Raw genomic sequence first — 17,433 nt, 5'->3', positions numbered from 1 at the left:
TTATTTTTATCCAATTTTTATTTCACAATAAAAAAATAGTTTAATCACTGATTGAAGATTAAATCATTATGCTTCAAGTTGATCATAATGATTATAGCAGGGTACCTATAATAATAATCGGTGATTTTCTCGATGACCGCGAAAGGAGTATTTAACTATACATTGATGATGAAACGAAAATGTTATACCTAACTTATACGTCTAATATGGTATGACCAAAACGGGAGTAGGTTAAGTGTTAATCTGTAAGTAAAATTAATACAATATATCATTGACTCGGGTATTATAGATCTATATCTAGTTTTTTGATCAAATGGATAGTCTCGGAACTAAAAAGCAGGAAATTTCTTATGCTGACTCGAAACACGAGCATATGGCAATTTGATATTATAATATGACCATTAACCAATACGCTGATGATTAGCTTCATAGTCGCAGAATAATTAGAGTGCAATGAAAGATTTTCTCTACGCAGTCTATGAAAGTCAACGTCAGAGAGACATCTGGTGACTAAAAATATTTCTTCTTTGGTAACTGAACTATCTTAATTGATTTCCCGGATATGCGATAAAAACAGCAGCAACTTAAAATTGTAATACACTTATAATAATATTATGTACAATGAAACGAGATGTCCAGAAATATAATATGGCGCATGGACTTCACTAGCCAGATTCAATGCAATTATTTTAATTAATTTTATAATTATTTATTTTTGTAAGTCAGGTGGCTAATATATAGTCATAGGGTTGGTGAGTCTTTCCGTCTGTGGGGCGCAACTAAATAACTCATTAATATAAATTACGTTTTTTTTCTGTCCGCCGTTGCCCTCGAAGTGAAATAAAATAGCAATGATGGTAAACATTGTTTTCAAAAAAATATCTACCACGATTTGTAATTTGTATATACTCTTGTATTTATTATACTCATCATAAAATGCTAAAATTAAATGATGCGGCATGAAGCGATATTACTTGAGTTGTTTGTCGATTGACTTTAACAAGTACAAACTAATTGATTTACAATAATAAAACACGATACCTATTATATTTTAATTTAATAATGTACTTATTTTTCCTAATAGGTAATGAATGTAATTGTGAGATATCATCGGACCTGTTAAATTAGATTATTTATTTAAAAATACACACTTTGTTACAGGCGTGTGTCTACATGTGTATATGCAATATATTTTTTATTGTAGCCGATTTAGGAAAATTTCTCAGCAATAGATGTATATTTTTGATATACGTGGGATAGAAAGCTCACCGGAAATTCGTATAAAACGTGGACACCATTATCTACCTAAAGTATCGATAGATGACAAACAGACAGACAGACAGATGAATTTATTATAGTCACAACGAAATTGTATTCTACGCGACACTGACGGGTAGTTTCAGGTTGTTATAATATTATAGTAGAATTTTGCTAAACATTTTAAAATTAACATTTTTTAACATTTTTTCTTAACATTTTTAAGTGAAATCAATAACGTAAATAATACAACAATATTTAAGACAATTAGATAAATATCAATTGAAAGTTATAATAATAAAATTAGTTGAACAGTTAAAATAAAGTTTAAATTTTTAAACGGTTGCAGCAATTACTCTACATTTTTATCAACTATACCTATTGAACAATAATAAAAATATATTTTCTACTAAGTTATTCCAGTTATTTATATTAGCATTGACTCTTTTTGTTATTAATAAATATATCCTGTTCAAAGAGTGTTGTTATGTCGTATTTGTTGAGCAGCTCCTTCTGTTTGATTTGATAGTATCTGATAGTATCTAGGTACATCAACATATGATGATATATTTTTACAGTTTAAGGATAAACCTATTATAGTCGTTAAAAATCTCCTTACTAATAATGAAATCATTGGATCTATGTTCTACTTCCTCGACAATATAATAAAATATAATATTATGATTTGGCAAACAACTTTTTACTGTGTCTAGTGTGCCTACTCATTTGAATTGTCTATTAGAATTCGTCGTTATTACGATATTTTTGAAAAATCAAATTATAAACAAGTCAAGACACGTTTAAGTCGCAGAAAACAAAATATAATATAATATGATAATATCGTATCTGACGATCTGATCATATTGGTCATCACCGTTGCTAGCTCGACATAAAACTTTTTTTGTGGACACAAATGTTACAGAGTAAGAATGAGACTGCAAAACCGTCGGGTCTTATACGGTCAGACGCGATCGCTTATACTATACATGATATTCTATTAGAATAATAACGTATTAATGCTATTCTATTTTTGACAAACAAATCGATATAATATAATAATGTTACAACTCCGTTCTCTATATTATTATAAATATACGACAGTGACGAAATTCGCTCGCGAAATATTATGATAATAACGGAATAAACGTGTCATATATATATATAATATATAATATTTATATTATTATTTACATGGTAACGATACTGCAGCGAACAGATGTACGACTACGGTATCAGAGCCGGTGGCGGCGCTACGAATATAAAACACGCGTATCGACCAGCGTGCGGCGTCGTCCGGGGAATCACGTCGGGGGAGTCCAACCCGGAAGTATGTTTGGGGTATTGTTTTCAAGCCGGAAGTGTTTTTTTTTTTTTATACATCGAATAGATAACAATATTGCATTTTATAATATCGCGTGACAACCGTCGGACGACGACGACACACAAGCTTTCATAAAAATAATACACTGCAGACTGATGCGCCTGATCGGCACGAAAGCGCAGTGCGGAAACACGACCGGAGCGACGGTCAGACCCTCATCTCGCTCATGGCGGCCACGGGCATCTTGAGCGTACCCGTTTTGGGCATCTGGCCAATGCCCACGCCCTGTTGGACGAGCAAAGGCTGCGACTCTTGCGACTGCACGCCCACCGACGACCTGGGCGGCGGCGGCGGTTTGGGCAGCGTGCCGTGCACCAGCGACCCGTTGGGCGGACAGCCGCCGATCATCTGGTGGTCGTGCAGCAACCGGGACGACGGTTTGGCCGCTTTCGGGAACGTCATGTCGTTCCGCACCATTTGCTGTTGTTGCGCCGTCGCCTGGGCCGCCGTCCCGGACGTTTGCGGCGACGGGACGTGGTGGTGGTGCATGTGGTGGTGCTGATGGTGGCCGCCGCCGACGCCGGTCCCGTGATGGTGGTGATGCCTCTGTTCCATGTCCACGGCCACGGCGTCCGCGGCCAAGTGCATCTGCTGCTGCTGCTGCTGCTGCTGCTGCTGCTGCTGTCCCGGCGGATGGTGATGGTGCTGAACGCCGCCGCCGCCGCCGTGATGATGGCGCCCGTCGTAACCGCCACCCGCCTTGTCCACCGCCACAGTGGCCGACTGCCTGTCGTCCGGCACGGCGGCCGCCTTGTACCTGACCGAGTCCTCCTGGCCGCCGGCCGTCTGCTGGCGCTGTTGGTCGTTTTGCAAACACTTGAACCTGTCCTTCTGGTAGCATATGATCACCAGCAGTAGGCCGTTGAGCACCAGCAGCGACACGCCCAGGGCGATGGTCACGTGCAGCGCCGTCGAGTAGGCCGCGTAACCGGCCGCACCGAGCGTGGCCAGCGCGTCTTCGGCCGACGTGGACGCGTTGGCCGCGTTCGGGCCGCCGCGCGCCGGCGGCAGGCACGTGGTCGCTTCCGCCGCCGCCGCGGCCGGCCACTGCGGCCGGACAGTGGTGGTCAGAGACTGCACCACCTCGGCCACCGTGCCGTTCGCAGTGAACCGGTTCACCGTGGCCCGCTGGGGCGCCCGCCGGGACAGCGGGTCCGGCCTCACCACGCCCTCGTACAGTTCCGCGTCGTCGTGGTTCCGGAACAGGTTGTGCCGGAGCATCACGTCCTCCATGCCGGCCCGGTGCAGTTCCGGTATGAGCCGCAGCCACACGGACAACTGGTGAGCCCGGAAGTGGTTTTTCATCCGGGGCTTCATGCCTGTAATCATTTCGAATCGGTTATTAGTTAGTGTCGTATGTTATACACGGAACATCGTGACGTGCGATTTGATATCACGATAACGTTTAATGATATTTCAAACAAACAACCCTTCTCTATCGTTTCAGAATCTAAAAGAAAGGTAAATATGTTTGTCTATTTTATAGCTGTATTAGTGATAAAACAATATATGGTTTTCAAATTGCATCATCACAATTAAATGCGGTGTAAAAAAATTATACACATAATAAATTATTATCCATAGTATGTTATAAAATATTGATGTATGAAAACAGTAATAATAATAATTATTAAAAATATTCAGTGATTGAAATATTGTACACCGTATTAAATATATTAACATGAAAAACAGGCGTTAATATAATATTTAAAAAAATCAACGTGCTATCAAATGTATTAGGTAAATAAAGTAATAAACCTATTATTATTTTTATCATAAAATTATTAATTGGATTTTAATCCAAAGTTTTTATGAGTGAAAAAATTATTCAAATATATTGGTTTTTATTATAACTATTATAATATAACTGAATAATTGTTTTATGATATTGGTATATAAAACTCTCTTTTTTTTGCATTTTTTTGTCTTAGGCCTAAACTCGTAACAATCAATATCATCCTTATATATTTTTTTGTATAGTTTATATCCAATGGTACTAGTCATATAGTTTTATTCATAAGAGTGATTGGATGGGTAATAATATGTACAGTATCGTGAGTTCATGGACAAAATTTTAAAGATTCCTGCTGCCGCCGTATAAGTAGTATTTGCAATATGGATGTGCTATTTTATTTATTCAATGACTGAAAGATGAAAAATGTAATTTATTTAAATGGTACTATATGATAGATAATATTATGCATGTATAATATTGACAAACGTCTAAAACGAAGCTATATGTATAAAACGGGTTTGTGTTTGTATTGGGCGTAACTCAATGCAACTTTTGAACGTTTTCAACTACTTTTTATAACAATAAAAGGTTCTCTCGTTAATAAAACTTTTATATAAAATAAACTACTACGTATCGTAGTGTGTATAATTAATTATATTTATGTAGAATAATTGTTTTTCAATGCATCTATGTTACATTGTAAAAATATAAATGAAAATAAAATATAAAAAAATATTAACCTTTGTTTAATACTATCAATATTCGGGACCCATAATCTAAATACCGTTTAATTAAAAGTTAAAAAAAAAAAAAAAAATTATATTTTTTATCCTCATAATATTTCCTTTGCTTTATGTGATTTCAAAATCATTGCAAAAAATTATACATATTTAACACTATAATAGTTCTAATTAAATTGGAATAAATACAAATACACATGGTATATTTAGTTACATACAATGCAGAATTTAAAATAATCCAATGCATTCCATTTGAAGTGAATGAGAAATAGATTGACCATGTTAAATTATATAAAATAATATAATTTTTGGAAATTATATCCACAGATAGTCTGGTGATTGTACGTAAAAGTTAGAACATTATCAATATTGTGATTTGAACGCATTTTGTATACCGCTATTGAATATACTACTATAATGTTTAAATATTATTTTATTTGAGTTTCTATGTAAAATTGGAATTTTAAAAACACCTTTATGTGTACTTTTAAATAAATATATAGCTAAAATAGGTATTTTATATATGATGTGTACCCATTTAAAAAATATGTAAACTTAAAAGATTCATTTGAATAATTTTTTCGTCATGACGAGTTTATTGCTGTATAAAAAAATAATCAACTTTAATAGAAATAAAGAAATACTAACTAAATATTAACAAATCTTATTTAAAACAAAATAAATTGAAATAGACAATGTATTGTATAATATCAATATAATTATATCCTTCGGAAATTGATATACCATGATATAATAACATATTTATCAAAAATAATAATAATAATAACACACAAGGAGTACAATTTTAATGCAAAAAATATATAATATTTTCCATTTTATTGTTACTTATTGTTAGGTACATAACATTTTTTATTATTATTATTTTTTTTATTGTTGCTTATCGTGTTTTTTTTAGATTCCTTTTAAACTATTCACAATTTAAAGTAAAGACTACAGCTTTTTAATTTAATCATTGGTAGTATGTTTCAAAACTTGAATACAAAATTATGTACATATTTATGTAACTTTTACCATTTATTTTTGTTTATTTTTATTAACTTAATTGGTTAATGGAATATGAATTCATAATAAAGGGATAATTAAAATAAAATTTCATTAGTTAATGAGAGTCAATATACCTACTTATTCTATGGAATAGGTATTGGAGGCCAACAGGATAGTATTTAAAAATAGTTTTGTATTTAAATTATGAAATTTATTATTTAGAGATATTATAATTGTATAATAATGAATAGTATTTAAACTAATAATAATTAACACATTTTATAAAAATTGTATGGATGAACTAAGCAAAAGTTGAAACGATAAAAAAGTGAAATAATTGATTGCGTGACTTGTTAAATTTAATAATAAATATAATGTTTCATAATATTTTATAATTGTATATTAAAATGTTATAATTTATAAACGTTATAAATTAAATAGTAGTATAGTACGAGTATAAATAGTAAAATATGTCATGTTTACATTAATATTCAATTTCAAATAACAACGACAAAGAAATAACTGTCAATTTTAATTTTAGAAAATGGACGTTGACATAAAGAAAAAATGTATCTATCTTTAAAATTAACAGAACTATTGACAAGGAATTTATTAAGCAGATGAAATATTTAAAAATGTCCAATGAGTTTATATTTATTGTACGTATTGACTACCTAATGAAACTTCAAAACTGTCGAAATTTACTAACAGCTATAAAGATTATAGTGCATAAGCCGTTGAGGATGACAACTAATAATACCTAGTTTCAGTCGAAATAACTTCGTCGATCACACAAACTAATAATACACACCCACAGTTCAACTGACAAACAGTCTTCAATTATATATATTAATAACTATGTATTCATCTCTGTGGTTGTAGTAGTAAATGGTAAGTTCGAGTTTGGTATTAGATCCGGGGCTGCAGGTGCTCTTTTAATGTGTATCGATGAACTTTAAAATCAATACTTTTATTCTAGGTACCTATTATATACCGTTGCAGTAGTTATAGGAAATAGCTGTGTATGATAATTAAATTTACAAGTAAGCTTTTACGCAATAGTCATACGCAGTTATAGGCGCATTAGCAATTACTTGTCTCGGTATAGCCGAAATATATTATTACAATAGAGATAAAAACCAAATAATTATAATATTGCATATTATAATGAGAATATAATAAATTTACTATACTCTATTGACTATATTGAATTGGTTAAGACTATACTCTGATTAATCATACGCTGTTTAGTTTCAATAATAATAAAACATAATATTACGCATAACTACTACAAAAGGCGTAAACACGATGAAACAATTCTGTGTGCCTTAACGGTAGTAATCTCACTCGTGTTGGTTTTATAGGTTAGAAATATAGCTGCAGTTAATCGTCTAAACAGTTTCGTGGCATTGGCAATAAATATTAAATCTCTTATTTAACTTACCGAAGTAAGAATTATTTTAGGAAATAATGTTAGCTGAAAACATTAGAGGAAACCAATTACACACCGAAAACTGCGTATAAAAGAGATTTCTGATCTCTGAAAACGCTAGGTTGGTTCTGTATTAATATATAATAATGTTAGACGCACGAAAAAGCAATAGTGTAAGATTCATTTTAAAGTAAGCTTCACAATTTTGAATGGTATTTTGGTTTGTTATAGTGTAAAATTGATGAGAAAGTGAAATGATAAAATAAATAAATAATTATAGTTTTCTTCAAACGCAGTTTTAGGAAAACCAAATGAGAAAGAGTAAATAATACAAGTAGGTATAACATTTTAAATTTATTAGTAAACAAAATAACAATTCGTAATCTAATATTACTCACTTATTTCTAAATACTTTTGATGCACCGGATCATATTCATCCCATGTGACGCTCCGAAACCTGTTCCGCTCTTTGGATCCTGAATCTGGCTTATCATCGTGATCATTGGGATCCCTGGAGGGAGAACAAAATATACAATTTTAAAAATAATCGTGTAAGAAAAACGAATGTCAGGAGACAAATTTATTCACCATGGATATTATTCGTTTACAAAGCACATTTGTCTTTTAGACAACCGATAAGGACATTTTTTCCCATCTATCCTCCCCTACAGCTTTTACTGGAAACAAACAACAAAATCCCAAAAGCGTTTTCTAATTTCAAAGCCTGGGGTATATTTCAGTATTATCCCGATCGTAACCCTTCTACCACTAGCCTCAAGTGCACGCTGATGTGTCCAGTGTATTAAAAAGAAGTAGGTTGGACACGCCCAAATGAATGAACATTTTATTATGTAAAAGGTCCATTTATCATTCAGTATAACATTTGCAAAGGATCTCCGTATTTTTTTACTACACTGTTTTCGTATTAAACACGTACAAGAAGCACATTGACAATCGGTAGGGCTTAAATATGTCCAACGACAATATTAATCGAATTTGATTGTAATCATTCGAGATAATGATATATTTAAAATGCTAACAACTATACATTTTTATTCAATTAAATTTTAACTATCAAGAAAAGGGATTTAATTTTGAATAACTTGAAGTATTTTTCGGTCTTGAATATTGCTTTTTTTATTGTCTACCAAAATTGAACGCAACTGTTTTCTTCGCACCGGAAATTAATATTTAAAATCTACTGCAAAAGACATCAAACTTGCTATAATAATATAATAAATATAAGTTATCATTTTAACTTTGCTTATTTATTCACATACATAGGTATATATTGTATACTTAACATTGCATGTAACAGTAGTATCTGAACAATTGATGGTTTATAAAATATATACACTTATTTTTAGTTCGTGAGGCATTTTTATCAACTATTGTTGTTATTTTATTGTATAATAAATGTTATATTATGATTTCCATTTTATAAAAAACATGTTTGAAAAATAAAACGATTAACTAATTATTTTTTTTTTAGTTTTTTACATTAAGTAAGTACTAATAATGGGCACTATTAGTATGTGTAGTAATATTTGTTATCATAAGCTAGATCTTTAATGTACCTAGTTATTAATTATAAATCTATTTTAGAAGTTTGAAAATTGTATAATTATATATAAAATATATTATAATATTTCTAAACGTGTATAATTTACTAAGAAATGACTATTATTATATTCAACAAAGGATAAGCTGCATTATTTAGAGTCAATGAATTATAGTAAAAGGAGGATGTCTGTTTTTTATCATAAAAAATTAATAATTGTATACGAGTAACTGTTTTAAATCATCCCAGATAACATTAAAATTGTCCTGATTCAGTAAAATTAAAATATATAAGTAAAGTCGTGTTTATATTTTTTATATACACTAACTGATGAAATCTCGATACATGTATAATACGTATATTATATACATACTACTAATTAATTTACGTTAATATGATTACTTCCGACTTAGTAATGGTTGGATATTAAGTTTGTTTACCATGTCTAAAAGTTTATTTAATGACACTCTACGATATTAAACTTGTCAGTGCTTTAGATAATTTTGATACAAAATTTAAACAGACGGCTATACGGATTTATGAATTAGAAATTAAAATAAAAACTATCATTTGTTCAAAATTTTGAAATTTAAAACTAATTAAATTGTTCACTTGTTGCCAAACTATTCATCTATTTTATTTTAATATGATGATAAGGCGTCGTCTAGACTTGAAATAATTGATACTCTATTGACAGTAAGTATGATATGCAATGTTGTACATTGTATCTATGTAACATAGCTATTTGTATGTCAAAGAAGACTTTTTTTGGGACAATTGCCTTATGATAAAAATGGATGAACTAGAAGGTGGATGTTAGGCAATGGATTTAGTATAATAAAAAGTTTTTAATAATAATAGTTTTACTATTAGGTAAAAAAAAATGTAGACTAAAAACTGTGGTCAAAATGATGGTTTTTTAAGTCTGAAAATTATTCCCCACGTTACTGAACACATAACAATCACTAGGATAATGTCTCTTGTACGACGGAAAAAAAATACTCATTGTTGACTTTTAACCCAACTGACATCTAAAAATGATACTGATATTTGTTGTTTCATATAATATTGCAGTAGAACACGATGTTTACGTTATATTTTATAACTGCTTACATTTGATTTTTTATGTCAATTTTTGTGTTTATTTTTATTTCAGATTATATAATTTATTTAAAATTAATTATTTTGATGTATTAGTATCGGATAAAAAACAGATAACTATTAATTAATAAGCACTTCAAATTTAAACTAGTACAAACACATACAAACACAAAATCTATTAGTAACTTGAATTTATCGTTTTACTTTCCTTTTAAAATTATTTTCAGTAAAATATTCATTATAGTAGAAAATAGTAAGAATTTATATTTGTAGTGTAAAACTGTAGTTTTATAAATATTTTAGATTTAAAAATTTAGAAAATTAGGCAGTTATAAATAGACTATTTTGTATAAAATGTATGTACATAGTTTGTTTTCAAGTCACCGAGTGTATACACTCGTTGCCGATCGTTATCTTATTCCATTACTTTCCTATTTCAAATTCCTTTAAATCAAAAAAAGGTATGCGAAGTACGATGTATGACGACGTCGGTAAAAAAGCCACATTAATTAGCAATAACCTAACCACTTTGTTCGGGAAACTATTTTCAAGATTCGTGAATAAGTATAATAATATCGTTCATTCGTTTTGACGCCTACATCTTAATAGCAGTAACGTATATTCATGTATCGTATCTATTCCGTATTCGCATTGATATTGATTTTTTGAAAAATATAAAATACGATTTTTAATGCTTATTCATATCTAGTAGGTATAGTAAGTCATAATAAGTCTACGCCATGCCGTGGAAATCACATGCACGATGCACGTATATTGGATATCGAATACATCGATCGCGTCGAAGTCAATCGAAAGTGTTTGGTAGACGGGTCAAGACTTATAATTATGTCTAAAATATAGCCTAATATATTGATCAATTGCATGTGCATAATACTTTATTCCACCGAATTTGTCTTCAATATAATAAAATTGAAATAATAAATATGTGTATGCGTTTGTGTGTGTGTGTGCATAGGACTTGTCTTGTCGCCGCCCCGTTTAAAATAACTATTATATTCGGAAACCGACAACCGTCAACTGCACTAACCCTATTAAATTATTAGTCGTGTTTTATCTCATCAAACCCACCGCCGGCGCGTAATTAAGGTCAACCTCGATAGTTGTATTATTTTCTCTGTCCTCGGGGTTTTTTTCGCTTTTATTACCGGTCCGTTTGCCTCCACCGCGTTCATCAAGAATATATACATTAATAATATTATTATGTACATATTATAATTTATTGAACTAACCCCGGCGAAGACGGTCTTATAGGGTTCACCCCGTCGGTCAGTGTAATGTACACAGATCGAAATCGTTTTAAATTAACCGCAAAAATTGCAGTTCATTACGACAAACCATAACTCCCAACCCGTCGTCTGTCATCATCCTCTCGGGTAGATTACGGGCGGCACATCCTGCTGCCGCCAACGGTCTCGACGTTCTGAAACGACTTTGCGTACCCCTTTTACCAACTCCACCGTCACCGACTGTGACCCTTCCACTGCATCCACCGCAAACAATTGCTTCTCCCACGACTTGAGCGCTATTTAATATACTTACCGATGTATTATCGATTGCCGATCCATTAGGTTATACATTATATAAGTATATTGTAGAATTTAAAAATAAGTCGATTGTTGCACATTGCGCCGGCTTTGTGTACTGCCAACATTACACGGCGTAATCGTATATACGCATACGAATAAGATAAATGCAACTCGTATCGGTGGTTATAAAATATATCGCATCGGTGTGACTAGAAAATTTCAAAATTAACGACGTGGCAAATCTGTGCAGTGGATCGAGTGGATGAAGTGGGTGGTGTCCTGGGTCTGTCGTTCAACGGTCCAAATATTCGATCGATATTGTTCGCAGTAGTTGGTTTGAAATGTTCGCACAATATTTTACATATTATATGAATAAACTGTCGTCTAATATTTAATTAGAAATCTAAATAATATTTTAATATTCGAAGAACATTTTTAAAATAGTAGTACTATTATGGATTTTGAATTTAAATATTAAAGAATCATTACAGCTCTTTCATTGCAAAATCTTTCAAATAGTGTGTGACAAAAATTTAGGAAATCGAGCAAGAACCAACACAATTCTTACAATTTTTGATGTACAAAATTTGGAAGACCCGTTTATTATTCTAGAAATGTTTTGTAGGTAATTGTTTTAATGAAGTGTTTACAATTTTTCGATTACAATATATTTTTTATTGAAATATTTTTATATTATGAAATAAAATATAGTTAAAGTAACAATGTATAATGTATATGATGTTTTATTTAAAGAGATAGTAATTGAAAAAAAAAAACTGAAAATACCCATTTAAATTATCTGTATATTATTATATGAAAAAATTAAATACTACTAATAAAATATGTTATGTATAAAATACCAGAGAACAATACTATTGGAGACAAGTATTATTAAAAATGAACTCTGTCCAAATATTTAAGCCTAACTATAATGGAAATATGTTAAATAAAATCACGTCTGTAGGGATTAACGATAATCTCAATTTCTGAGGATTTGTAATGCGTGAAGCCTGACTAATTTAATGGTTTTAATAAAATCCATAAAGGCCTAATTAAATTTAGTTTATAGATGCTTTGCTTTGCAATAAATTGGGATATAATCAGTAGTAAAATAATAGGTATATTATAATTTCACATCACTTCAAGTTAAAATAATTCATAATAATATGAAAGAAATTAAGATATTGTGTGGGTATTAAATATTATAAATGTTAATATTAACTATCAGAACAAAAGGCAAAATATCTGGAAAATAATTTATGAAATTATTATGAGAAAAAAAATTAAACAAACATATGATATTATGATTGTAATTATTTATTTACCTGATGCAAAAGAGAAAATCAAATAATAAAAAATATAATCTGATTTTTAAACATAATTAAAAAAATTATTATTTGAAATACCATTTTAAAAATAATTAAATATATACTCAGTGCTCACGCATCATGATGAAAATACAATGAGAAATGTTTCATTTTATTATTAATAGATAAATCAATAAAAATTAAAACCAATTTTCATTTATAGTGTCTAGGAAATTTAATTTAAATTTTGTATAAAATTTATGTTAAATTTGTTCTGAATTACTTATTTTAATCAACTCTAAACTTAATTTTAAATCATTTTTATTTTATTCATTTTATCAATTTAATCGTAAGATATGAAGTTAAATAATCATTGACTGTTGTCTCCTTCTTATACGTGCATAATATTGCAAAATGTATGTACAGAAGTTTACATTTAATTTCGTTAGTTTTATTATTAGAATAAATTGATCTATTATCAAAGATACCAGTAAGAACATTATTTGTATTATGTTGCAGTCGTTTTTATTATGTTTTAATTTTGAAATAAGTCAACATTGTGTAACATATTACATTTTAAAAATGTTCATAATTTAGTTAAAAATTAAAATTTACATTATTATCTCTAATATGACTTCAATAATTATTATTGAATACCATAATATTGAAGAATATAGTAATTATTATTATTTTTTTTTTTTGTACAAACATAGGATAAAAAGGTGTGATAATATGATATTAATATGTTATAAAATATTAACTATAATAGCTCTGACGTTTTTTTAATTATAATTTTTTACCATAGTATTTTATATGAAATATTTTTTATTTAATATAGGACAAGTAAAGAGTTGAAATATAATAATAATTATCCAATAATAAAACTTGAAAAATTATATATTTTATACATAATTAAAACGTATAATACATATTATGCAAAAAAACATTGTTAAAAAATGCTCAAAATTAAAATTTGTACATTTTAGTTAATATTAAAAGTGATACAAATAATTTAAAATCAGGTGAATTATATTTCTTTTCATAAAATTAAATTAAAACTATTGTGTAGACATGTGCATAATTGTAATAATATTCTAACGAGGACGATGAATAATTAATATTTTAAATTAAAAATGAAAAACGCGATTTTAATTATTTAATTTCAATAATAATACAATGCCTCTACTAATTTTTACTAGGAACTCTTTTCTAACAAGTTTTTAAACAAAAATTCACTTATAAAAAATTTTGTTCTACAGTTATACATTTATTTTACAAGACCAATTTTTTTTAAAATAGTATTTTTTATTACGAAAATTATGTAAAATTTTTAAAAATTTCTTTAATTACATGAAATTTTGTGTGAAACATCACAGAGGAAACTTAAAAACCACGTAAGAGTACTACAAATGATTATTTTCCTATACCTACACAAAATATCATAAATATCTCACCTATTCTGTTTATACTTACTTTTTTTTTTTTTATTAAATATTTATATACATCCTTATTTATTTGATATTATAATTATTATTATATACTTTTGCCATTTACAACTTATACATATTTATGAATTCTTAGAGTATAATTCAAAAAGTTAAATCATTTCTGATAATTCTTAATGGAAACGTTCCAAGATGGTGTTATATTTTTTGTCCCTATTTTATTTATTTTCTTTTGTTTTTTTAATCCAAAATGAGGCAGATGTTTTTGAACAAAAATATGATTGGTGAGTTCAGTGTCGGTGGGTATTGCTTTTGCCATGGCGAAGGGAGCAAATCTCTTAATTTCCGAACACTCATAACTTTCACGGGTCCATGAAAATAATCTAAAATGTGTAAGTAATTGAATTAAAAAAACAAAACAAATAAAAATAAAGTATACGTAGTGGTGGCAAGACAGTGAATCGAAAGACATTTTTTTTTCATTTAATATCCTTTTGGAAATTATGTTAAAAAGAATTCCACCAAGTGAAGCATTGATTTTTTACCGGAAAGAGCGCGAGGCAACGAGGGTATCCGACGTGTATTTATACTTATACTATGTATAGTACATATACACATGTATACATATCACATATTATACACAATATATTATTATATATATAGTGTATTGCTTTAATATTACAATCACCTGAGGCCTGCAGCTTGCGGAGCGACCGTTTTTCACCTTCTACGGTAGTACAACCGCCACGATTCCACGTGGATCGCTAAACAATGGGAGATAATAATAATATGTTCTACAACAATGAACGATAAATCGCTACTGATGGGAGGGGGGGGGCTGCAAGGAGAGTCAAATTAATTTACAATGAAACCGCGCTATAGGAGACTTCTGAGACCAGAAAATATTATTGCTAAATATTAATTTATAATATGCACTTATAAGTTATATTTATATAATATGGTAGTCACCAATATCTTAATGATGGATGCAGCGGAATCGTTTGTATATCTAATAGTTAAGTGTTGGTACTTAATCATGGAATATTGAAGTGAGTTTAGGTGCAAATTTATCCATCAGATACTTATAAATTCGGAGAAATACATGTTTTATTAGTATAAACATTTATTGCGTTGAATAATTTTCCGGTCATTAAAAATAGAACTATTGTTAAAAATTATTTATTAAACCTGAGAAATTTCTAGGTAATTTTATTGCCAATCTTAATCCTTAGACGAACGCTTTGTTGAATATTTACTTTAGTCCACTTATATTTTTAAGTTTAATTTCCTAATATAATTTATGATTGCAAAAAATAAAATAATATTCGTTTTCGACGAAATGTCTATTAAAATGTTAATATTTTTATAATAAAAATCATTTCTATAATAATTTTTATTTTTATTTCAAATTAATTCGAAATCGGTTCAAATGTCATTCTGATTGGAAGCCATCTTTATTAGAGGCGTATTAAAATTAAAAACTGGAATTATTGTGAATATTATGTTAATATGATAATATATTAAATTGAATTACTAAGGAATGTTATTTATCTTTAAACCAACTGTTTTCATCAGCAATTATTTTTATTGTGTGTTAACAAATGGTTTATTCCGGGAGAAATTTGTTATTAATTTACACGAATATGATAACAATATGAGAAGTTAATATGAAACAAATTATCAATGTATAATATTATAATTTTATTTACATTGGTTAACTTATTATAACAATTAATTTGGTTTTGAAAAATGCATTTACTAAATGCAACAATGCAAGTAAAATATATTTGCATTATATGTTTATGTTAACGTGACGAGAAACTTTTTGAGAAATTCTGAGTTGGAACTTCAAATAAAGTACTTATGATTATATAATATTGTGTACTTCAATACTGTTCCTTATTAAAACTTATATAGAATCATCGTGTATATCTTATATTGTAAGTGATAATATTCTATCCTGTCAAATTATCCGCTTCTCTTAAACCGTTAAATGAAAATTATGGGACATTTTGAGAATACGCCATAACTCCTGATCAAGTTTCAGATGCCTTGTTAGTTGAGCTCGTTACATATATTACAGCTTTTAACTCCTCCGATCGGGTTACACGGTATTCTGTTTTTTTTTTTAAGTCTATTAACAACGTCTCTAATATCTTAAATTTCTAAACATGTCATACCATTGAAATAATTTAAAACACATTATTTTCTTTTATGTCTTTGTATTATAAATTATAATTTTATTTATATTGAATAAAATAATAATAATAATATATATTATTGATTAAAATATAACTATAAAGAAGTTCAATTGTTAACTATAAATAATTATCAGACCTCTATAAGTGATTATATTTTAAATTTATGTATTTTACTTACATAAATACATTTTTATAAATTTTCTTAATATAAATTACCGTCATATCTGTTAATTATTTTATAAACTTGATTTATAACCAAAGTAATATTGCATTTTTTTTTTTTTTTTTAATATTAATCATGGAAATATTGGTGGCTAATTGGAAGCTAACATTTTATGTTATATACTAGTATTTAAATAAACCGTATATATGTGAACAATTTAATAAAATACAGCTAGATTGGAATAAATTAAATTAAATTAAAACGTAAATAATGTAATACGCATTTAAAATGCAATACGTTAATTATGATAATAACTGATCAAAACGTTTTGTTAAATGAAATTAAAAGTTAAAACATATGACACGAATAAAAAGTGTTCTCATCGAACATTAAAATAAAATAATTTTTATATAATTTAAAACTCTTTTTAAAATTAATGCATATTGTAAAATGAAAAAAAAATGTACAATTGTATAATATGTATACATAGACTATTATTTAATTATAAACTACCTATAATTTATTGATACACTATTAACTAATAATTAAGGTAAGATG

General features: G+C 29.1%; 1 protein-coding gene across 2 annotated transcripts in view; it reads right to left on the bottom strand.

Annotated features, from left to right (window-relative positions):
- Nucleotides 1-536: 536 nt before the first annotated feature.
- The window catches only part of LOC114127405 (neuroligin-1-like), a 378,466-nt gene continuing 361,569 nt past the window's right edge, over nucleotides 537-17,433 (bottom strand). For both annotated transcript variants that reach the window (XM_050201685.1, XM_050201684.1), the window contains 2 exons: nucleotides 7,949-8,061; nucleotides 537-3,957 (listed from right to left, as the gene is read on the bottom strand). In XM_050201685.1, the coding sequence (XP_050057642.1) occupies nucleotides 2,786-3,957; nucleotides 7,949-8,061 (1,285 nt within the window). In that variant the 3' untranslated portion in view covers nucleotides 537-2,785. The remainder of the gene's footprint in view (nucleotides 3,958-7,948; nucleotides 8,062-17,433) is intronic.

The sequence above is a fragment of the Aphis gossypii genome, chromosome 2 (genome assembly GCF_020184175.1).
Source record: "Aphis gossypii isolate Hap1 chromosome 2, ASM2018417v2, whole genome shotgun sequence".
Taxonomy (NCBI): Eukaryota; Metazoa; Arthropoda; class Insecta; order Hemiptera; family Aphididae; genus Aphis; species Aphis gossypii.
The sequence above is the reverse complement of the archived record's forward strand: the minus strand, read 5'-3'. Positions and strand labels throughout refer to the sequence as shown.